Below are 25438 nucleotides of genomic sequence, written 5' to 3'. Positions count from 1 at the left end.
AAAGAGTCATGGTTATAAAAAAAAAAATAACTGTCCACCTGCTGATGACTGAGTCTTCCACCTAGTTTTCTCCCTTTCTCTCTAGGAGAGAACTGCCAATCATCAGCAGGGATAGCAGGAGAATATGAATAACCAGGACTCTTCTCAGGTAGATTTGACTCTTTTCAAGGCCTGGGCTGCAATGATTATGATGCTGGTTCTCAGCAACCACTTACTATTAGCTCATGAGTGACACACCGCTGAAATCAGCATTTCTGTCACTACTTTATGCTATCCTCAGTCAGGTCAGCATAAAGTTGATGACAGGTTCCCTTTAAGCACAGCCTAATAAGATCATCTACATACATAGTAGTCCTGGTTGTCTTTTTAGACTCTAGGTTCGCATGGCAGCCCTTTGCCATGTATTTAGTTTACAATTTCAGTAAATATCAGTGTCTCACACCCCAAGCCCAATAGAATGAACAAAAGTGGTTAGAATTTGAAGTTGGAGGGCCTCAATTACCAGGAGATCAAATGGAGATTGGTACTTTCATTCAAATAAAAACCTTATTTATTGATATATGCTAAAATACGATATAAAAGAACTACAATAGCGATGAATGTGATAGATAGAATAGATAAAAAAAATGGCAATAGTAATAAAAACTGTATTCTTAACAAACAGCAGACTTAAGTCTAAATGTTGCCAAGGCTCTATTCCAAGGAGAATCCCTGTGTGGGACCCAGTGTGGACGGTCTGTTTGGATACCAGCGCTCACTCCTTATGTCAGGTAGCGTTTGCTATTTGATGAGCGCTGTCCCCCAACCGGCTCTATAAAAATATCACACCACCTAAGGGTACTTTCACACTAGCGTTTATCTTTTCCAGCAAAAGGGCTAAATGCCGGAAAAGAACTGATCAGGTATATCCCCATGCATTCTGAATGGAGAGCAATCCGTTCAGGATGCATCAGGATCAGGATGTCTTCCGTTCAGTCATTTTGACTGATCAGCAAAAAGATAAAATCGCAGCATGCTACGGTTTTATCTCCGGCCCAAAAAACTTGCCTGAATGCAGGATCCGGCATTTTTTCCCCGATAGGAATGTATTAGTGCTGGATCCGGCATTCAAAATACCGGAATGCAGACCGAAAAAAAAAAGGTGAAAAAAAAAAACGCCGGATCCGTTTTGCCAGATGACACCGGAAAGACGGATCCGGCACTTCAATGCATTTTTCTGACTGATGAGGCATTTTTAAGACTGATCAGGATCCTGATCAGTCTTACAAATGCCATCAGTTGGCATACGTTTTGCCGGCGATGGAACTGCTTGCCGGATCACTCTGCCGCAAGTGTGAAAGTAGCCTAACCCCTCAGGTGAACACTGTCAAAAAAGTTAAAAATAAAAAATGTGCTAAAAAATAAAAAAAATAAAAAATTTGTCACTACATCACTAAAAGTGCAATACTAAGTGATCAAAAAGGTGTATGCCCCCCAAAATAGTACCAATCTCACCTCATCCCGCAAAAAATGAGCCCCTACCTAAAACAATCGCCCAAAAAAAACTATGTTTCAAAAATATTAGTGTATAAAACTTTAATAAATAAATAAAAAAGTAGACATGAGGTATTGCCACGTCCGTAACGACCTGCATTATAAAAATTTTACATGATTTAACCCCTCAGATGAACACCGTAAAAAAAAAAAAAAAAAAAAAAAAAAAAGAAATTTTTGCCACTTTACATCACAAAAAGTGTAATACCAAGTAGGGATCAACCAATTATCCGTTTTAACGATAATATCGGCATATTCAGGATTTTCAAAGTTATCGGTTTTGCCATCTATTTTGCTGCTGCTGTCAGCGCGATCAGTGTTCCCTCAGCAGCGCAGGGGAGAAGGAAGCAGTGTCTCTCTCCCCATTGTGCCGCTGCTGCCACCAATGAAAAGAGACAGGAGGGGGGGGGGGGGGCTGTGGTCACTGTGCCACCAATGATTTTAACTCACTCATTCAAATTCAACAGGAGGTGGGAGCTGGCTGCAGAATCATATAGACGCACCCGACCTATGACAAGTAGCTGCCATCCGTGGCAGTTAACCCCTGCCGCACCTGAGCGGTTAACGGCCGCAGATCGCAGCTACCGCTCATAGAGGTCGGGTGCGCTTTTTGCAGCCAGAACCCACCTCCTGTATTTGAATTAATGGCCGAGTAATCTTCATTGGTGGCTCTTATGTAGGGTCTCATTTTTTGCGGGATGAGATGACGATTTTATTGGTACAATCTGCTAAAAAAGTGAAATTCTATCTCCATTTTCCTTTAATTCTTGTAGAACACCTAAAGGCATAACAAAGTTAGTAAAATCTGTTTTGAATACCTTGAGAGGTGTAGTTTCTGAAATGGGGTCATTTTGGGCTAGTTTATTGATTTATTTTCTTGTTTTATTTTTTTCCTTGTCCACTTTTTTTAAAACTGTTTGGACAATGTAGCCGTAAGAGAGCTTGTTTTTAGTAGCCATATGTATTTATTTTTTATAAGAAACAGCATTTTGAGGTATCTATAACTTTTTGGGGGGGCTAATGAAAAAAAAAAAAAGTGATTCCACAATTTTCTTTTTCGATTTTAAATTTACAATGTTCATCGCGCGGCATAACCAGCTTGTTACATTTATGCTAAGGGGGAAGTACGATTACGACGGTACTAAATTTGTATAGATTTATTTGTTTTTTTTTACTGTTTTTGCACAAATCATTGCAGGTCTCATAAAAAATAAATAAATAAAAAAACACAATAGTTTTCTGTCACAGCATTCCATGAGCCATAACTTATTTATTTTTCTGCCAATGTAGCTGTACAAGGGCTAGTTTTGTTGCAGGACAAGATCTGGTTTTCATTAATACCATTTTGATAAACATTTATTATTTTCTGGGGGCTAGAAAAAAAATCTAATGTATTTATTTTTTTATGTTGTTCACAGGGTGGTTCAAATAATTTATCTTGTGGAGGTAAAGTGTACTCTCTTTTTACTACTTTATGATTTATTTTTTTTCAAACGAACTTTATAAACCATTGATTAATGCTTTTAGTCCCACTAGGAGACATGGTGTACCTTTTATACCAATGCATTATAGCTTATCTCTGTCAGAGTGACAGGCAGCTGCTTCTGCTAGCCAGTGGCAATTTCAGACATTGGCTGCTATGGAAATGCATCAGCACCCCACGATTGTGTTCCCAAGGGGGAGTCGATGATAACATAGGGAGCCCAATCCCTTAGTCTAAATGCCTAGATGCTGTCAGACCTAATAACCACGGCATCTAGGGGGGTAAGCAGCCATGATAGGAGTTATCTCCTACAGCAGGTGCGCTGCTTCAGTCGGTATCAGGCTCCTGCAGCGAACTGGAGCAGTGTATCAGCACAACCCAAGTGGGGTATCTTCAGTCCCTGCTGCCTACAACAGGATTAATGGCATGGGCAGCAGGAACCGAACACAGGCTACTGCTCCGCACTAAAAAATTTCATTATTTAATTTTTTTTTAAAACAATATCATCAGACACACTAAAAGAGTATATTAATCAAATTGATTTGATCTCCAGTCCCACCAGAACATCATTTTTTTTGTGTTTCCCATCATTGACTACTATTTATACATGAGCCATATTATATCTAGTTGTGTTCAGTTTATGAGGCTTTTAATCCATACAGTGAGGAACAGAAGTATTTGAACACCCTGCGATTTTGCAAGTTCTCCCACTTAGAAATCATGGAGGGGTCTGAAATTCACATTGTAGGTGCATTACCACTTGAGAGAATAAAAAAATAAAAAATAAATTTCAGGAAATCACATTGTATGATTTTTAAAGAATGTATTTGTCTTGCACTGCTGAACATAAGTATTTGAACACCTGAGAAAATCAGTGGTAATATTTGGTACAGAAGGCTTTGTTTGCAATTACAGAGGTCAAACGTTTCCTGTAGTTCTTGACCAGGTTTGCACACACTGCAACAGGGATTTTGGCCCACTCCTCCACACAGATCTCCTCTAGATCTGTCAGGTTTCGGGGCTGTCGCTGAGCAACACAGAGTTTCAGCTCCCTCCAAAGATGTTCTATTGGATTTAGGTCTGGAGACGGATTAGGCCACTCCAGAACCTTGATATGCTTCTTACGGAGCCACTCCTTGGTTATCCTGGCTGTGCTTCGGGTCGTTGTCATGTTGGAAGACCCAGCCTCAACCCATCTTCAATGCTCTGACTGAGGGAAGGAGGTTGTTGCTCAAAATCTCACAATAAATGGCCCCATTCATCCTCTCCTTAATACAGTGCAGTCGTCCTGTCACCTACGCAGAAAAGCACCCCCAAAGCATGATGTTACCACCCCCATGCTTCACAGTAGGGATGGTGTTCTTGGGATGCAACTAGGGTTGGACGATATCAAAAATATTCCCACGATAACGATATTAAGAAATTTATCGCGATAACGATATATATATCGCGATAAATGCCCATTTAGAAGAAAAAAACACTTGGGGCCACAAGGAGACATTATACTGTATGGGGGGCAACAAGAAGACGTTACACTGTATGGGGGGGGGGGCACAAGGAGACGTTACACTGTATGGGGGCAGCCACAAGGAGACATTATACTGTATGGGGCAGCCACAAGGAGACATTATACTGTATGGGGGCAGCTGGGCAGCCACAAGGAGACGTTACACTGTATGGGGGAAGCCACAAGGAGACGTTATACTGTATGGGGGCAGCCACAAGGAGACGTTATACTGTATAGGGGCAGCCACAAGGAGACGTTATACTGTATGGGGGCAGCCACAAGGAGACATTATACTGTATGGGGGCAGCCGGGCAGCCACAAGGAGACGTTACACTGTATGGGGGCAGCCGGGCAGCCACAAGGAGACATTATACTGTATGGGGGCAGCCACAAGGAGACGTTATACTGTATGGGGGCAGCCACAAGGAGACGTTACACTGTATGGGGGCAGCCACAAGGAGACGTTACACTGTATGGGGGCAGCCACAAGGAGACGTTACACTGTATGGGGGCAGCCACAAGGAGACGTTATACTGTATAGGGGCAGCCACAAGGAGACGTTATACTGTATGGGGGCAGCCACAAGGAGACGTTATACTGTATGGGGGCAGCCACAAGGAGACGTTATACTGTATGGGGGCAGCCGGGCAGCCACAAGGAGACGTTATACTGTATGGGGGCAGCCGGGCAGCCACAAGGAGACGTTACACTGTATGGGGGCAGCCACAAGGAGACGTTACACTGTATGAGGGCAGCCACAAGGAGACGTTACACTGTATGGGGGCAGCCACAAGGAGACGTTACACTGTATGGGGGCAGCCACAAGGAGACATTATACTGTATGGGGGCAGCCACAAGGAGACGTTATACTGTATGGGGGCAGCCACAAGGAGACGTTATACTGTATGGGGGCAGCCACAAGGAGACGTTATACTGTATGGGGGCAGCCACAAGAAGACGTTATACTGTATATGGGCAGCCACAAGGAGACGTTATACTGTATGGGGGCAGCCACAAGGAGACGTTACTCTGTATGGGGGCAGCCACAAGGAGACGTTACACTGTATGGGGGCAGCCACAAGGAGACGTTACACTGTATGGGGGCAGCCACAAGGAGACGTTACACTGTATGGGGGCAGCCACAAGGAGACGTTACACTGTATGGGGGCAGCCACAAGGAGACATTACACTGTATGGGGGCAGACGGGCAGTTCCCCAACCTCTGATCAGCCCCCCCAGCCTCTGATCAGCCCCTCATGTGCCTCCCAGCCTCTCCCTCTTATCAGCCCCCTCTGGTAACCCCCCCCCCCCCTAGTATTAATCATTGGTGGCAGTGGCCACAGGGTCCCCATCCCCATCATTGGTGGCAGTGCCCCTTCCCCCCAGTATTAATCATTGCTGGCAGTCGCCACCGGGTCTCCCCCCCCATCATATATATAACGATATATATCGCGATAAATGCCCATTTAGAAGGAAAAAACACTTGGGGCCACAAGGAGACATTATACTGTTTGGGGGGCAACAAGAAGACGTTACACTGTATGGGGGGGGGGGCACAAGGAGACGTTACACTGTATGGGGGCAGCCACAAGGAGACGTTACACTGTATGGGGCAGCCACAAGGAGACATTATACTGTATGGGGGCAGCTGGACAGCCACAAGGAGACGTTACACTGTATGAGGGCAGCCACAAGGAGACGTTATACTGTATGGGGCAGCCACAAGGAGACGTTATACTGTATGGGGGCAGCGGGGCAGCCACAAGGAGACGTTATACTGTATGGGGGCAGCTGGGCAGCCACAAGGAGACGTTACACTGTATGGGGGCAGCCACAAGGAGAACGTTACACTGTATGGGGGCAGCCACAAGGAGACGTTACACTGTATGGGGGCAGCCACAAGGAGACGTTACACTGTATGGGGGCAGCCACAAGGAGACGTTACACTGTATGGGGGCAGCCACAAGGAGACGTTACACTGTATGGGGGCAGCCACAAGGAGACGTTACACTGTATGGGGGCAGCCACAAGGAGACGTTACACTGTATGGGGGCAGCCACAAGGAGACGTTACACTGTATGGGGGCAGCCACAAGGAGACGTTACACTGTATGGGGGCAGCCACAAGGAGACGTTACACTGTATGGGGGCAGCCACAAGGAGACGTTACACTGTATGGGGGCAGCCACAAGGAGACGTTACACTGTATGGGGGCAGCCACAAGGAGACGTTACACTGTATGGGGGCAACCGGGCAGCCACAAGGAGACGTTACACTGTATGGGGGCAGCCACAAGGAGACGTTACACTGTATGGGGGCAGCCACAAGGAGACGTTACACTGTATGGGGGCAGACGGGCAGTTCCCCAGCCTCTGATCAGCCCCTCATGTGCCTCCCAGCCTCTCCCTCTTATCAGCCCCCTCTGGTAACCTCCCCCCCCTAGTATTAATCATTGGTGGCAGTGGCCACAGGGTCCCCCTCCCCATCATTAGTGGCAGTGCCCCTTCCCCCCAGTATTAATCATTGCTGGCAGTCGCCACCGGGTCTCCCCCCCCCCCATCATTGGTGGCAGTGGGCAGTGCGCCCCCCCCCCAGTATTAATCATTGGTGGCAGTGGCCACAGGGTCCCCCTCCCATCATTGGTGGCAGTGGGGCCCCCCCCCTCCCCAGTATTAATCATTGGAGGCCACAGGGTCATCCCCCCAATCATTGGTGGCAGTGGGCCCGGGTCCCCCCCCCCCCTCCTTCCCCAGTATTAATCATTGGAGGCCACAGGGTCGTCGTCCCCATCATTGGTGGCAGTGGGCAGTTCCGATCGGAGTCCCAGCAGTGTAATGCTGGGGCTCCGATCGGTTACCATGGCAGCCAGGAGTCACGCTACTGAAGCTCTGGCTGTGATGGTATCTTAGTGAGCAGCATTATACTAACGTGCGTCGTGGCCGCCGGGCGCTCCTTCTTCTGTCTGTGCGGCGCATTGCTAAGGCTTATAGCATTAGCAATGCGCTGCACAGACCTATGAGAAGGAGCGCCCGGCGGCCACGACGCACGTGAGTATAATGCTGCTCACTAAGATACCATGGCAGCCAGGGCTCCAGTAGCGTCCTGGCTGCCATGGTAACTGATCGGAGCCCCAGCATTACACTGCTGGGACTCCGATCGGAACTGAAAACTGCCACCAATGATGGGCGGACGACCCTGTGGCCTCCAATGATTAATACTGGGGAGGGAGGGAGGAGGGGGGCACTACCCACATTCCCGGCACCCGACCTCTGAGAGGACGCTGTGATCACCTGAGGGGTTAATTGCGTGGATCACAACGTCCTCTCAGAGGTCGGGTGCAGGAAATGCGAGTCACAGAATTCCTTCCCTCCCCCACGCTGGCCGAACTGCTGAGAGAGCCGCCGCAAGCGGCCAGCAGGTATCGGGGACATTTGCACGAGTACAAGTACTCTGCAAATGTCCCGTATCGGTTCATGCTGGGGCGGGCGGCCGCAGATTTAGAAGCGGTCAGCGCCCCATTTTAATACCGCGGTATATCGCTCAACCCTAGATGCAACTCATCCTTTTTCCTCCAAACACGACAAGTGAAGTTTAGCCCAAAAGGTTCTACTTTGGTCTCATCTGACCACATGACTTTCTCCCATGCCTCCTCTGGATCATCCAGATGGTCATTAGCAAACTTCAGACGGCCTGGACATGTGATGACTTGAGCAGGGCCTTCCGTGCAATGCATGATTTGAAACCGTGACAGCGTAGTGTTCTACCGACAGTGACCTTTGAAACTGTGGTCCCAGTTCTCTTCATGTCATTGACCAGCTCCTCCCTTGTAGTTCTGGGCCGATTCCTCACCTTTCTTATCATCAGTGATACCCCACGAGGTGAGATCTTGCATGGAGCCCTAGTCTGAGGGAGACTGACAGTCTTCTTTAGCCTCTTCTATTTTTTAACAATTGCTCCAACAGTTGATCTATTTTCACCAAGCTGCTTGGCAATTGCCCCGTAGCCCTGTCAAGCCTTGTGAAAAGTCCACAATTTTGTCTCTGGTGTCTTTCGACAGCTCTTTGGTCTTGCCTATGGTAGTAGTTGGCGTCTGACTGACTGTGGGGTGGACAGGTGTCTTTAACCACCTCAGCTCCCCAGGCTTAAACACCCTTAATGACCAGACCACTTTTTACAATTCTGCACTACACTACTTTCACGGTTTATTGCTCGGTCATGCAACTTACTACCCAAATGAATTTTACTTTCTTTTCTTCTCACTAATAGAGCTTTCATTTGGTGGTATTTCATTGCTGCTGACATTTTTATTTGTTTTGTTATTAATCGAAATTTACCGATTTTTTTTCAAAAAAATGTCATTTTTCACTTTCAGTCATTTCTATTTCAATTTTTCTCTAAATTTATTGTTCTACATGTCTTTGATAAAAAAAAATTGTTTGGGTAAAAAAAAATTGTTTGGGTAAAAGTTATAGCGTTTACAAACTATGGAACAAAAATGTGAATTTCCACTTTTTGAAGCAGCTCTGACTTTCTGAGCACCTGTCATGTTTCCTGAGGTTCTACAATTCCCAGACAGTAGAAAAACCCCACAAATGACACCATTTCAGAAAGTAGACACCATAAGGTATTCGCTGATGGGCATAGTGAGTTCATAGAACTTTTTATTTTTTGTCACAAGTTAACGGAAAATGATTTTTTTTTTTCCCTTACAAAGTCTCATATTCCACTAACTTGTGACAAAAAATAAAAACTTCCATGAACTCACTATGCCCATCACGAAATAACTTGGGGTGTCTTCTTTCCAAAATGGGGTCACTTGTGGGGTAGTTATACTGCCCTGGCATTTTAGGGGCCCTAATGCGTGCGAAGTAGTTTGAAATCAAAATGTGTAAAAAATGCCCTGTGTAATCCTAAAGGTGCTCTTTGGAATGTGGGCCCCTTCGCCCACCTAGGCTGTAAAAAAGTGTCACACATGTGGTATCGCCGTACTCAGGAGAAAATGGGCAATGTGTTTTGGGGTGTCTTTTTACATATACCCATGCTGGGTGAGATAAATATCTCGGTCAAATGCCAACTTTGTATAAAAAAAATGGGAAAAGTTGTCTTTTGCCGAGATATTTCTCTCACCCAGCATGGGTATATGTAAAAAGACTCCATTCAGTTCATGTGAGATTTTATTTTTTGTCACAAGTTAGTGGAATATGAGACTATGTAAGAAAAAAAAATTAAAATAAATCAATTTCCGCTAACTTGTGCCAAAAAAATGTCTGAATGGAGCCTTACAGGGGGGTGATCAATGACAGGGGGGTGATCAGGGAGTCTATATGGGGTGATCACCCCCCTGTAAGGCTCCATTCAGACGTCTGTATGCGTTTTGCGGATCCGCGGTATCCGTGTTTTGCGGATACACGGATCCGCAAAACACATACGGACGTCTGAATGAAGCCTTACAGGGGGGTGATCAATGACGGGGGGGTGATCACCCCACATAGACTCCCTGATCACCCCCCTGTAAGGCTCCATTCAGAGGTCTGTATGTGTTTTGCGGATCAATGGATCGGATCTGCAAAACACATACGGACGTCTGAATGGAGCCTTACAGGGGGGTGATCAATGACGGGGGGTGATCACCCCACATAGACTCCCTGATCACCCCCCCTGTCATTGATCACCCCCTGTAAGGCTCCATTCAGAGGTCCGTGTGTGTTTTGTGGATCAATGGATCGGACCCGCAAAACACATACGGACGTCTGAATGGAGCCTTACAGGGGGGTGATCAATGACAGGGGGGTGATCAATGACAGGGGGATGATCAGGGAGTCTATATGGGGTGATCAGGGGTTAATAAGTGACAGGGGGGGGGGGTGTAGTGTAGTGGTGCTACTTATTACACAGCTGCCTGTGTCCTCTGGTGGTCGATCCAAGCAAAAGGGACCACCAGAGGACCAGGTATATTAGACGCTGTTATCAAAACAGCGTCTAATATACCTGTTAGGGGTTAAAAAAAAAAAATCGCATCTACAGCCTGCCAGCGAACGATCGCCGCTGGCAGGCTTTAGATCCACTCGCTTACCTGCAGTGCCTGTGTGCGCGCGTTCACAGGAAATCTCGCGTCTCGCAAGATGACGCGTATATGCGTCTAGGAGGAATGAATCGACCACTGCCAGGACGCATCCCTGCGTTACGTGGTCGGGAGGCAGTTAAAGAGCTCAGACAGGTGCTACTAAGTTAGATTAATGAGTGGAGTAGAGGTGGACTTTTTAACCCCTTAAGGACTCAGCCCTATTTCACCTTAAAGACTTGGCCAGTTTTTGCAAATCTGACCAGTGTCACTTTAAGTGCTGATAACTTTAAAACGCTTTGACTTATCCAGGCTATTCTGAGATTGTTTTTTCGTCACATATTGTACCTCATGACACTGGTAAAATGAAGTAAAAAAATTTCTTTTTTATTTATAAAAAAATACCAAATTTACCAAAAATGTTTAAAAGATTGCAAATTTCCAAGTTTCAATTTCTCTACTTCTATAATACATAGTAATACCTCCAAAAATAGTTATTACTTTACATTCCCCATATGTCTACTTCATGTTTGGATCATTTTGGGAATGATATTTTATTTTTTGGGGATGTTACAAGGCTTAGAAGTTTAGAAGCAAATCTTGAAATTTTTCAGAAAATTTCAAAAACCCAATTTTTAGGGACCAGTTCAGGTCTGAAGTCACTTTGCGAGGCTTACATAATAGAAACCACCCAAAAATGACCCCATTCTATAAACTACACCCCTCAAGGTATTCAAAACTGATTTTACAAACTTTGTTAACCCTTTAGGTGTTCCACAAGAATTAATGGAAAATAGAGATACAATTTCAAAATTTCACTTTTTTGGCAGATTTTCCATTTTAATAATTTTTTTTTCCAGTTACAAAGCAAGGGTTAACAGCCAAACCAAACTCAATATTTATGGCCCTGATTCTGTAGTTTACAGAAACACCCCATATGTGGTCATAAACCGCTGTATGGGCACATGGCAGGGCGCAGAAGGAAAGGAATGCCATACGGTTTTTGGAAGGCAGGTTTTGCTGGACTGTTTTTTTTTTTTTTTACACCATGTCCCATTTGAAGCCCCCCTGATGCACCCCTAGAGTAGAAACTCCAAAAAAGTGGCCCCATTTTAGAAACTATGGGATAGGGTAGCAGTATTGTTGGTACTAGTTTACGGTACATATGATTTTTGGTTGCTCTATATTACACTTTTAGTGAGGCAAGATAACAAGAAATAGCTGTTTTGGCACCGTTTTTATTTTTTGTTATTTACAACATTCATCTGACAGGTTAGATCACGTGATATTTTTATAGACCAGGTTGTCACGGATGCGGCAACACCTAATATGTATACTTTTTTTTTATTTATGTAAGTTTTACACAATCATTTCATTTTTGAAGCAAAAAAAAAATCATGTTTAAGTGTTTCCATAGTCTGAGAGCCATAATTTTTTCAGTTTTTGGGCAATTACCTTGGGTAGGGTATGATTTTTGCGGGATGAGATGACAGTTTTATTGGCACTATTTTGGGGTGCGTGTGACTTTTTGATCGCTTGCTATTACACTTTTTGTGATGTAAGGTGACAAAAAATGGTTTATTTAGCACAGTTTTTATTTTTTACAGTGTTCATCTGAGAGGTTAGGTCATGTGATATTTTTATAGAGCCAGTCGATATGAACGCAGCGATACCAAATATGTATACTTTTTTTTTTATTTATGTAAGCTTTACACAAGAACAGCTTTTTTCAAAAAAAAAAAAAATGATGTTTTAGTGTCTTCATATTCTGAGCCATAGTTTTTTTTATTTTTTGGGCGATTGTCTCATTTTTTGCGGGATGAGGTTACGGTTAGATTGGTACTATTTTGGTGGGCAAACGCCTTTTTGATCGCTTGCTGTTGTACTTTTTGTGATGTAAGGTTACAAAAAAATTGTTTATTTAGCACAATTTTTATTTTTTACGGTGTTTATCTGAGGGGTTAGGTCATGTGATATGTTTATAGAGCCGGTCGATAAGGACGTGGCGATACCTAATATGTATACTTTCTCCCCCCCCCCCCCCTATTTTTTACCATTTTTTTTTTTAACTTTATTTGGGGATAATGACGTTTTTGTTTATTTTTACTTGAAACTTTAATTTTTTGTGGGGAAAACTTTTTTTTTACTTTATTTTTTGTCCCACTTTGGGACTTGAACTTTGGGGGGTATATTCCTTTACAATGCATTCCAATACTTCTGTATTGGAATGCACTGGCTGTATGAGTAATACTGTGTGTATTACTCATACAGCTTCCGGCCTGTGAGATCCAGGGGGCTGGATCTCACAGGCTCTTCACCGGAAGGCAGCGCGATGCCTTCCTTAGACATCGCGCTGCCTTCCATGCCATCGGGTCCCCGCTACAGCCGCATGGGGACCCGATGGCACTGCCCGATCGCCGCCGCAACCGCAGGTAAAGCCACAAACCGCAGGTCTGAATTGAGCTGCGGTTTGCGCGATTGCCGATACGGGGGGTCACATGACCCTCACCCGGCGTTGTGACTGGATGCCCGCTGAATGATTTCAGCGGGCTTCCTGTCCCGATTAACCCCTGCCGCGGCGCAATTGCGGTTTAAACCCATGACGTACCAGTACGTCATGGGTCCTTAAGGACTCGGGAAACATGCCGTACCGGTACGTCATGCGTCCCTAAGGCCCCTTTCACACGGGCGAGTATTCCGCGCGGATGCGATGCGTGAGGTGAACGCATTGCACCCGCACCGAATACCGACCCATTCATTTCTATGGGGCTGTTCACATGAGCGGTGATTTTCACGCATCACTTATGCGTTGCGTGAAAATCGCAGCATGCTCTATATTCTGCGTTTTTCACGCAACGCAGGCCCCATAGAAGTGAATGGGGTTGCGTGAAAATCGCAAGCATCCGCAAGCAAGTGCGGATGCGGTGCGATTTTCACGCACGGTTGCTAGGAGACGATCGGGATGGAGACCCGATCATTATTATTTTCCCTTATAACATGGTTATAAGGGAAAATAATAGCATTCTGAATACAGAATGCATAGTAAAAGCGCTGGAGGGGTTAAAAAATAATAATAAATAATTTAACTCACCTTAGTCCACTTGATCGCGTAGCCCGGCATCTCCTTCTGTCTCCTTTGTTGAATAGGACCTGTGGTGAGCATTAAATACAGGAACAGGACCTTTGATTACGTCACTCCAGTCATCACATGGTACGTCACATGATCTTTTAACATGGTGATGGATCATGTGATGACCGGAGTGACGTCATCAAAGGTCCTGTTCCTGTAATTAATGCTCACCACAGGTCCTATTCAACAAAGGAGACAGAAGGAGATGGCGGGCTACGCGATCAATTGGACTAAGGTGAGTTAAACATTATTTTATTTTTTTTAACCCCTCCAGCGCTGTTTTACTATGCATTCTGTATTCAGAATGCTATTATATTCCCTTATAACCATGTTATAAGGGAAAATAATACAATCTACAGAACACTGATCCCAAGCCCGAACTTCTGTGAAGAAGTTCGGGTTTGGGTACCAAACATGCACGATTTTTCTCACGCGAGTGCAAAACGCATTACAATGTTTTGCACTCGCGCTGAAAAATCGCTGGTGTTCCCACAACGCACCCACACATTTTCCCGCAACGCCCGTGTGAAAGAGGCCTAAGGGGTTAAAGGCACAGTAACAGGTCTTTGAGAGACAGAATTCTTGCTGTTTCTCAGGTGTTCAAATATTTCTGTTCAGCAGTGCAAGACAAATAAATTCTTTAAAAAAAATCATAAAATGTGATTTCCTGAATTTTTTTTATTTTTTATTCTGTCTCTCAGAGTGGGAATGCAAAGTGGGAGAACTTGCAAAATCGCAGGGTGTTTAACCCTTTCATGACCAAGGGTCATTGATGCCCCAGTGTCCAGGTCAAAATTTACAAATCTGACATGCGTCACTTTATGTGGTAATAGCTTTGGAACACTTTTACTTATCCACGCCATTCTGAGATTGTTTTCTCGTGACACATTGTACTTCATGATAGTCATATATTTGAGTCAATATATTTCTCCTTTATTTATGAAAAAATCCCAAATTTACCAAAAATTTTGAAAAATTCACAATTTTCCAAATTTCAATTTCTCTGCTTCTAAAACAGAAAGTCATACCTAATAAAATATTTATTACTTAACATTCCCCACATGTCTACTTTATGTTGGCATCATTTTGGAAATGTCATTTTATTTTTTTAGGACGTTAGAAGGCTTAGAAGTTTAGAAGCAAGTCATAAAATTTTTACGAAAATTTCCAAAACCCACTTTTTAAGGACCAGTTCAGGTCTGAAGTCCCTTTGTGGGGCTTACATAGTGGATACCCCCATAAATGACCCCATTGTAGAAACTACACCCCTCAAGTTACTCAAAACTGATTTTAAAAACTTTGTTAACCCTTTAGGCGTTCCACAAGAATTAAAGGAAAATGGAGATGAAATTTCTAAATTTCACTTTTTTGGCAGATTTTCCATTTTATAATTTTTTTTCTTTAACACATTGAGAGTTAACAGCCAAACAAAACTCAATATTTATTACCCTGATTCCGCGGTTTACAGAAACACCCCACATGTGGTCGTAAACTGCTGTACGGGCACACGGCAGGAAAGGAATGCCATACGGTTTTTGGAAGGTAGATTGTGCTGGATTGGTTTTCTGAACGCCATATGTTTTTTATTTTTGTGCCGATCGTCTTGTGCAGGGGCTCGTTTTTTGCAGAAAGTGTTGAGGTTTTTATTGGTACCATTTTTGGGTACATAGGATTTTTTGATCATTCATTATTACACTTTATGGGGCAAGGTGACCCAAAAATTGGCTGTTTTGGAACAATTTTCATTTATTTATTTTTACAGCGTTCATCTGAGGAGTTAGGTCATGTGATAGTTTTATAGAGAAGATCGTTACGGACGTGGCAATACCTAATATGTATACTTTTTCTTATTTATTTAAGTTTTACACAATAATAGCATTTTTGAAACCCAAAAAATGATGTTTTAGTGTCTTTATAGTCTGAGAGCCATAGCTTTTTTATTTTTTGGGCGATTGTCTTAAATAGGGTATCATTTTTTGCGGGACGAGGTGACGGTTTGATTGGTACTATTTTGGGGGTCATAAGCCTTTTTGATCGCTTGCTGTTGCACTTTTTGTGATGTAAGGTGACAAAAATAGCTTTTTGTGCACTGTTTTTTTAATTTTATTTTTATGGTGTTTATCGGACGGGGTCTATCATGTGATATATTTATAGAGATGGTCGTTACGGACGCGGTGACACCTAATATGTGTATTTTATTTTTTCATTTTTTTATAGGAAAAGGCAATTTTCTTTTTTCTAATTTTACATTTTTATTTATTTATTTTTACTTTTATTATTTTCACTTTTTTTTTTATCAGTTCCCTCTTGGATCTTGAAGATCCAGTGGGGCTGATAGTTGTACTATACTTTGCAATGCTCTTGCATTCCAAAGTATAGTACTTCCAGATTGCCTGTAGGTGGCAGCACTGGACGCCTTTGCCATGGCAACCGGACGCTTTTGCAAAGCGTCCGGTTGCCATGGCAACCATCGGGTGCTGCAATCACAGCGCTGCAGCCCCGATGGTGGAGAGAGGGAGCTCCCTCCCTCTGTTAACCCCATGGATGCCGCAACAGCGGGGGGGGGGCAGCGCTGGAAAGGGGGGGGGGGGGTTCGGGAGGCTGCCCACAATATCGAGGAAGGCTGGGGCAGGAGGGGCGGCTAGATAATGCAGGGGGCGGACCGCATGCCATCAGCGCAGGAGAGGGGCACAGATCGTCGGGGCACAGAGGGGCACTAAGGGCTTGGAGGGGCACAGATCGGGGGGGGGGGGCATGAGGAACACTATCGGCTTTCAGGCTCTGATCTGCAGAGCGCAGATCAGAGCCTGAAACCGGCATTTTAACACTGCCGCGATCCGATTGGTTAGTCTGCACAGACTAACCAATCGGATCGATTGCCGGCAAGGGGCCACTCTGATTGGCCCCTTGCTGGCATTACTGGCCTGTATGCTGTCCGTGACAGCACCAGGGCAGGGGCAGAAGCTTTAATCCAAGCGCTTTGCAGTGCTTGGATTAAAGAGCTGGCTTGACGTCTATACACGTGGTAGCTGCACGGGGCATGTGCAGCTATCACATATATATACAGATTGCAGTCGTGAAAGGGTTAAATACTTCTGTTCCTCACTGTATGTAGTTACATTTCAGAATGACAGGTGTTACAATAGAGGGAAAAAGGAGATTAGCAGCAGTGAACTGAACGCTATTTTACAAAACATTAATATTAAGCATTGTTAGGCTACTTTCACACTGGCGTTTCTGGGTCCGCTTGTGAGATCCGTTTCAGGGCTCTCACAAGCGGCCCAAAACGGATCAGTTTAGCCCCAATGCATTCTGAATGGATAAGGATCCGTTCAGAATGCATCAGTTTGGCTCCGTTCAGTCTCCATTCCGCTCTGGAGGCTGACACCAAAACGCTGCTTGCAACATTTTGATGTCCGCCTGACGATTGAAAACGGATCCGCCTCCCATTGACTTTCAATGTAAGTCAAAACTGATCCGTTTGCATTATCATGAACATCATCCGTTTTTCATGGTAATGCAAACGGATCCGTTCTGAACAGATACAATCGTTTGCGTTATGGTTGCGGATCCGTCTGTGCAGATACCAGACGTATCCGCACCTAACACAGGTGTGAAAGTAGCCTTAGCTGAACACAACAGAATTGCCCAATTCCTTACCTGGGTGCCAGTTTCCCCTGTGATGAGATTTACCTCTTCAGGCCTGGGAATCATGTAAGTAGTTAATGGGCTCACTATGTGCACCTGTTTACCATCATGCCAGGGTAAAACTCCAGCGTGGTGCAGAAATATATATGCATACAGCGTCCCATTATTTCTGGTTTTCTTTGGAACAGTTACATTCACAGTTCTGCAATAAAACATCAAAATAAACTTTACAATGACAAGGTTTTATTTAACATAAGTGTATTTAATATAGTGACAAGCGAATTTTGGCTCTGATTGTGCTGCGGGAGATATATATATATATATATATATATATATACACACACACACACACACATACATACACACTGCTTTATAAAGGGAACACTTAAACAACACAATGTAACGCCAAGTCAATCACACTTCTGTGAAATCAAACTGTCCACTTAGGAAGCAACACTGAGTGACAATCAATTTCACATGCTGTTGTGCAAATGGGATAGACAACAGGTGGAAATTATAGGCAGTTAGCAAGACACCCCCAATAAAGGAGTGGTTCTGCAGGTGGTGACCACAGACCATTTCTCAGTTCCTATGCTTCCTGGCTGATGTTTTGGTCACTTTTGAAAGCTGGCGGTGCTTTCACTCTAGTGGTAGCATGAGACGGAGTCTACAACCCACACAAGTGGCTCAGGTAGTGCAGCTTATCCAGGATGGCACATCAATGCGAACTGTGGCAAGAAGGTTTGCTGTGTCTGTCAGTGTAGTGTTCAGAGCATGGAGGCGCTACCAGGAGACAGGACAGTACATCAGGAGACGTGGAGGAGGCCGTAGGAGGGCAACAACCCAGCAGCAGGACCGCTACCTCCGCCTTTGTGCAAAGAGGAACAGGAGGAGCACTGCCAGAGCCCTGCAAAATGACCTCCAGCAGGCCACAAATGTGCATGTGTCTGCTCAAACGGTCAGAAACAGACTCCATGAGGGTGATATGAGGGCCCGACGTCCACAGGTGGGGGTTGTGCTTACAGCCCAACACCGTGCAGGACGTTTGGCATTTGCCAGAGAACACCAAGATTGGCAAATTCGCCACTGGCACCCTGTGCTCTTCACAGATGAAAGCAGGTTCACACTGAGCACATGTGACAGAGTCTGGAGACGCCGTGGTGAACATTCTGCTGCCTGCAACATCCTCCAGCATGACCAGTTTGGCATTGGGTCAGTAATGGTGTGGGGTGGCATTTCTTTGGAGGGTCGCACAGCCCTCCATGTGCTCGCCAGAGGTAGCCTGACTGCCATTAGGTACCGAGATGAGATCCTCAGACCCCTTGTGAGACCATATGTTGGTGCGGTTGGCCCTGGGTTTCTCCTAATGCAAGACAATGCTAGACCTCATGTGGCTAGAGTGTGTCAGCAGTTCCTGCAAGACGAAGGCATTGATGCTATGGACTGGCCCGCCCGTTCCCCAGACCTGAATCCAATTGAGCACATCTGAGACATCATGTCTCGCTCTATCCACCAACGTCACGTTGCACCACAGACTGTCCAGGAGTTGGCAGATGCTTTAGTCCAGGTCTGGGAGGAGATCCCTCAGGAGACCGTCCGCCACCTCATCAGGAAACATAGAAACATAGAATGTGTCGGCAGATAAGAACCATTTGGCCCATCTAGTCTGCCCAATATATCTGAATACTATGGATAGCCCCTGGCCCTATCTTATATGAAGGATAGCCATATGCCTATCCCATGCATGCTTAAACCACTTCACTGTATTTGCAGCTACCACTTCTGCAGGAAGGCTATTCCATGCATCCACTACTCTCTCAGTAAAGTAATACTTCCTTATATTACTTTTAAACCTTTGCCCCTCTAATTTAAAACTGTGTCCTCTTGTGGTAGTTTTTCTTCTTTTAAATATGCTCTCCTCCTTTACCGAGTTGATTCCCTTTATGTATTTAAAAGTTTCTATCATATCCCCTCTGTCTCTTCTTTCTTCCAAGCTATACATGTTAAGGTCCTTTAACCTTTCCTGGTAAGTTTTATCCTGCAATCCATGTACTAGTTTAGTAGCTCTTCTCTGAACTCTCTCTAGAGTATCTATATCCTTCTGGAGATATGGCCCCCAGTACTGCGCACAATACTCCAAGTGAGGTCTCACCAGTGTTCTGTACAGCGGCATAAGCACTTCACTCTTTCTACTGCTTATACCTCTCCCTATACATCCAAGCATTCTGCTGGCATTTCGTGCTGCCCTATTACATTGTCTTCCCACCTTTAAGTCTTCTGAAATAATTACTCCTAAATCCCTTTCCTCAGATACTGAGGTCAGGACTGTGTCAAATATTCTATATTCTGCCCTTGGGTTTTTATGCCCCAGGTGCATTATCTTGCACTTATCCACATAAAATTTCAGTTGCCAGAGTTCTGACCATTCTTCTAGTTTTCCTAAATCCTTTTCCATTTGGCGTTTCCCTCCAGGAACATCAACCCTGTTACATATCTTTGTGTCATCAGCAAAAAGACAAACCTTCCCATCGAGGCCTTTTGCAATATCACTTATGAAGATATTAAACAAAATTGGTCCCAGTACAGATCCCTGTGGAACCCCACTGGTAACATGACCTTGTTTTGAATGTTCTCCATGGACTACAACCCTCTGTTGTCTGTCACTCAGCCACTGCCTAATCCACTCAATATGGGAGTCCATGCTCAATGACTGCAGTTTATTGATAAGTCTTCTATGTGGGACAGTGTCAAAAGCCTTACTAAAATCTAGATATGCGATGTCTACTGCACCTCCACCGTCTATTATTTTAGTCACCCAGTCAAACAAAAAACCAATAAGATTTGTTTGACATGATCTCCCTGAAGTAAACCCATGTTGTTTTTCATCTTGCAATCCATGGGATTTTAGATGTTCCACAATCCTATCCTTTAATAGGGTTTCCATTAATTTGCCTACTATTGATGTCAGACTCACTGGTCTATAGTTGCTCCATTCCTCCCTACTACCTTTCTTGTGAATGGGCACGACATTTGTCAATTTCCAATCTTCCGGGACGACTCCTGTTACTAATGATTGGTTAAATAAATCTGTTAGCGGTTTTGCCAGCTCACCACTAAGCATGCACAGGCGTTGTAGGGAGGTCATACAGGCACGTGGAGGCCACACACACTACTGAGCCTCATTTTGACTTGTTTTAAGGACATTACATCAAAGTTGGATCAGCCTGTAGAGTGTTTTTCCACTTTAATTTTGAGTGTGACTCCAAATCCAGACCTCCATGGGTTAAAAAATTTGATTTCCATTTTTTTTATTTTTGTGTGATTTTGTTGTCAGCACATTCAACTATGTAAAGAACAAAGTATTTCAGAAAAATATTTTATTAATTCAGATCTAGGATGTGTTATTTTTGTGTTCCCTTTATTTTTTTGAGCAGTGTATATTGCAGAAGGCCTCGATGGTAAGGTGTGTCTTTTTTATGATGACACAAAGATTTGTAACAGGGTTGATGTTCCTGGAGGGATACACCAAATGGAAAAGGATTTAGGAAAACTAGAGGAATGGTCAAAAATCTGGCAACTAAAATTTTATGTTGATAAGTGCAAGATAATGCACCTGGGGCATAAAAACCCAAGAGCAGAATATAAAATCAGTGATACAGTCCTAACCTCAGTATCTGGGGAAAGGGATTTAGGGGTCATTATTTCAGAAGACTTAAAGGTAGGCAGACAATGTCATAGAGCAGCAGGAAATGCTAGCAGAATGCTTGGGTGTATAGGGAGAGGCATTACCAGTAGAAAGAGGGAGGTGCTCATGCCGCTCTACAGAGCACTAGTGAGACCTCATTTGGAGTATTGTGCTCAGCCATGGAGACCATATCTCCAGAAGGATATTGATACTTTGGAGAGAGTTCAGAGAAGAGCTACTAAACTAGTACATGGATTGCAGGACAAAACTTACCAGGAAAGATTAAAGGACCTTAACATGTATAGCTTGGAAGAAAGGCGAGACAGAAGGGGATATGATAGAAACTTTTAAATACATAAAGGGAATCAACAAGGTAAAAGAGGAGAGAATATTTAAAAGAAGAAAAACTGCTACAAGAGGACATAGTTTTAAATTAGAGGGGCAAAGGTTTAAAAGTAATAGCAGGAAGTATTACTTTACTGAGAGAGTAGTGGATGCATGGAATAGCCTTCCTGCAGAAGTGGTAGCTGCAAATACAGTGAAGGAGTTTAAGCATGCATGGGATAGGCATAAGGCCATCCTTCATATAAGATAGGGCCATAGTATTCAGTATATTGGGCAGACTAGATGGGCCGAATGGTTCTTATCTGCTGACACATTCTATGTTTCTATATGTGTAATTTTTTGGGTAAATAAATTCCATTAATCCATTCACAATGTCATACTCTTCCAGAGGTTTTTGTAAGATTATTGGGCAGTTTCTCTGCCTACAAGATATTATCACAGATGCTTGGTTTACTTTTGACTCAGCAGAGATCACATGCCTCTTCTTCACAGCAAAAATGTTATAACATGAACAGAGTTGAGAAAAGTACCTTAATCCTAACTTCTACAAACCTATGAATGCAGAATCAACCTAATCAAACTAATATGAAAAGTTGTTTAAATCTTCATCTACTTACATATTATAAGTTATACCAGCAAGAATTAGTCTTTATGTAGAAAACTATGATTTAAATCAAGCCTTACTGACTAGTGATTTAAATCATTTTGATTTAAATCGAATCCACCCTGCTCATAACTTTAATCACGTTTTGCTTGAATATAATATCTTGCACCAAATTGATATCACACTGCTATGGCTAAATAAATGTGGCTTAAGGGTTACTGCTAACTATCCACGGTGCGATTTACCGGGCGCGGATCACTTGCATATGTTTGGGTTATGTACAGAGCTGAAACAATATTGGGGGGGGGGCAAGACTTTTGATTACTCGGGATTGGTTTTCTCGAAATACTCCAAGTATTACCACATGGCTAAACCTTGTTAATAAGATTAAGAGATATGAAAATATTCTGTATAAAAACAGAAACCCTGAGGAAAAATTGATTAAAATTTGGGGAGAATTGAAGTTTTAAGGTTTTCCTGTCTCTATTCCCTCATTATCCCCCTTTTTTTACGTTTATCGATTGGGGGGCGGGAGACGCATCGCAAGGGTTGCTTGGGTATGAATAGGGGGGAAAAAAGAATATAATTTTGTTGTTTGCATTGAATTGTACTGTTGGCGTTTCTAATAGAATTTTGGGGAAAAAAAATTCCAAGAGAATAAAACAAAGTAGAACGGATCAACGAGAAAGTATTCACATATGAATTAAGACCATCATTAAGTTTTAAGATTCCTAAAGGTGCCCTGGAAGAAAAACATAAAATCATACAAAGAGAGGGAAAGGAAAAGGGCAGAATGAAACAGAAGGAAGTAGAGAAGTAGAAGAGGTAGGAAGGAGGTTCAGAGGAGACAATGATGAAAACAGGAGAAAGGGGACAAGATAAGAAGGAAAAAAGTTAAGGAGGGAAGAAAAAGTAAGAAAGAATGAAGGAGAAGGCTATTGTGGGGGGGGGGGGGCCCTAAAAGACCAAGAAAACAAGTGGAAAAAAGGGTATTAACCATGTGTTTTCCAAGGATAATAATAAAAGAAGAGGAAAGGTTCTACCAACAATTCAGGGGACAGGTTTTGTTCAGTTGTGGGAGCGTTGCTGTACGCTGAACCATGCACCTTCCACACACAATCCTATACAGGTTGTGGAAGTGACAGGATCTCATAGGGAAATAGAAGTTTATTCCCCCCAAAATCAGCCCATTAGCAGAACTCTGAACAGCTTATAAGGCACACATACTATTTAGACAACTTCTGATAATGGGAAAACCCCTTCATTTATAGGAAGACTGAGCCACACTGAACATGAAAAGCAAAGTGGATTCTGGACTTTTAGGCATGTACACTCCGGTCACCTCTGCTGTGACCTTAAAGGAGATGTCTCATTTCAGCAAATGACATTTATCATGTAGAGAAAGTTAATACAAGGCAATTACTAATGTACTGTGATTGTCCATATTGATATCGCATTATACACTGCTCTTTTCCAGTGCAGATGTGGGCCGGCCGGGACAGGAGCTGCTGCATATACATGCCTATGTGCTCTCCAAGGATCCTGGCCACCAGAGAGGCCAGTGCTTCTTCTTACAGTGTCCAAGTACGGCCACCGACTGCAGCGTGGTCATAACCCCTGGATATAAGCAGTGTATTAGGGTACTTTCACACTTGCGTTGTTGTATTCCGGCAGGTAGTTCCGAATCCGGAACTGCCTGACGGATCCAGAAATCCGTATGCAAACGGATAGCATTTGTTTCCGGATCTGGCTGACAAATGCATTGAAACACAGGATCTGTCTCTCCGGTGTCATCCAGAAAAACGGATCCGGTATTTTTTTTTCTTCTCATTCTTAAAGGTCCGCGCAGATCACCGGAACACAGTACCAGATCCGGCATTAATACATTTTAATAGAAATTAATGCCGGATCCGGCATTCCAGCAAGTGTTACGGAATTTGGGCCGGAGAAAATACACAGCATGATGCTGTATTTTCTCAGGCCAAATACCGTAAGAGTAACTGAACTGAAGACATCCTGATGCATACTGAATGGAATGCTCTCCATTCAGAATGCATTAGGATAAAACTGAAGCTTTTTTTTCCGGTATTGAGCCCCTATGACGAAACTCGATACCGGAGAACTTTAACGCTAGTGTGAAAGTACCCTAATGTGATGGAAAATGATGATTACGCTTACCAGTAATTAGATTTTCCAGAGTCCATGACAGCACCAGGAGAGAGGATCCTCTGCCCAGGACAGGAAACCCACAGATATTTAAGAAGGAGGGGCCTCTCCATTCCTCAGTGGTCTTCGGAGACAAAAGAGAGCATCCCCGATATCCATTCTTCTGATTCACCCGAATCCATTGAGTTTAGTTCCTCGAACTTTATTATATATATATATATATATATATATATATATATATATATATATATATTTTTTTTTTTTTCTTGCATACCCTGTGCACCATAACCAAGATCCACCACCAACAAGCAAGGGAGGGAATATAAGGGTGCTGTCATGGACTCTGAAAAATCTAATTACCGGTAAGTGTAATCATAATTTTTTCCCAGAGATAACAGAGATAGAGAGTTAGGCCTCCTGCATTTTTTTTTTTTTGCGGACCGTATACGGAACCATTTATTTCAATGGGTCCGCAAAAAAATATGGAAGTTACTCCGTGTGCATTCTGTTTCCATATTCCCGTTCCGCAAAAACTAGAACATGTCCTATTAATGTCCGCATTACGGACATCGATAGTACGGTTCTATTAGGGACCAGCTGTTCTGTTCCACAAAATATGGAATGCACACGGACGTCATCCTTATTTTTTGCAGATCCGTTTTATGTGGACTGCAAAATACATACAGTCGAGTGCATGAGGCCTTAGGGTGGGACAACAGCTTGAAAGACCTTACGACCAAAAGAAAGGTCAGAGACAGAAGAGAGGTCCAGTCTATAGTGCCTATAAAAGGTTAGAGCAGAAGACCAGGTAGCCGCTTTGCAAATATCGTGGATAGACACATCCGCTCTCTCTGCCCATGAAGTAGATACCACTATTGTGGAGTGTGCTGTCCAACCCATAGGTACTGGTTTCTGTAAGGAAACATAAGCTAGACAGATAGCCTGCTTAATCCACCTGGCTATGGAACTTTTGCTAGCAGCCTTTCCCTTATTAGGACCTGAATACTGAATGAACAAGACTTCCTCCATTCCCTAGTAGCATCCAGGTAAGCTAGAACAGATCTCCTGACATCTAAGCAACTAAACTCCAACTCTTTTTGACACCTGGGATTGGTACCAAAGGACAGAAGCACCACCTGCTGAGACTTATGGAAGTTCGACACTACTGCAGGAAGGAAGGCTGGGTCTGGTCTAAGGACAATTCTATCCTTCTGGATGGAACTATATGGGGGATTGATGGACAAGGCCTGGATCTCCCAGATCCTTCTAGCTGATGT

General features: G+C 43.7%; 1 protein-coding gene across 1 annotated transcript in view; it reads right to left on the bottom strand.

Annotated features, from left to right (window-relative positions):
• Positions 1-25438, bottom strand: part of CLPTM1L (CLPTM1 like) — a 102760-nt gene that overhangs the window by 68674 nt on the left and 8648 nt on the right. Inside the window, exon 4 of the mRNA XM_040432482.1 lies at positions 17374-17563. Within this exon, the coding sequence (XP_040288416.1) occupies positions 17374-17563 (190 nt within the window). The remainder of the gene's footprint in view (positions 1-17373; positions 17564-25438) is intronic.

This window comes from Bufo bufo, chromosome 5 (genome assembly GCF_905171765.1).
Source record: "Bufo bufo chromosome 5, aBufBuf1.1, whole genome shotgun sequence".
NCBI lineage: Eukaryota > Metazoa > Chordata > Amphibia > Anura > Bufonidae > Bufo > Bufo bufo.
This window is presented reverse-complemented; position numbering and strand designations above follow the sequence as displayed.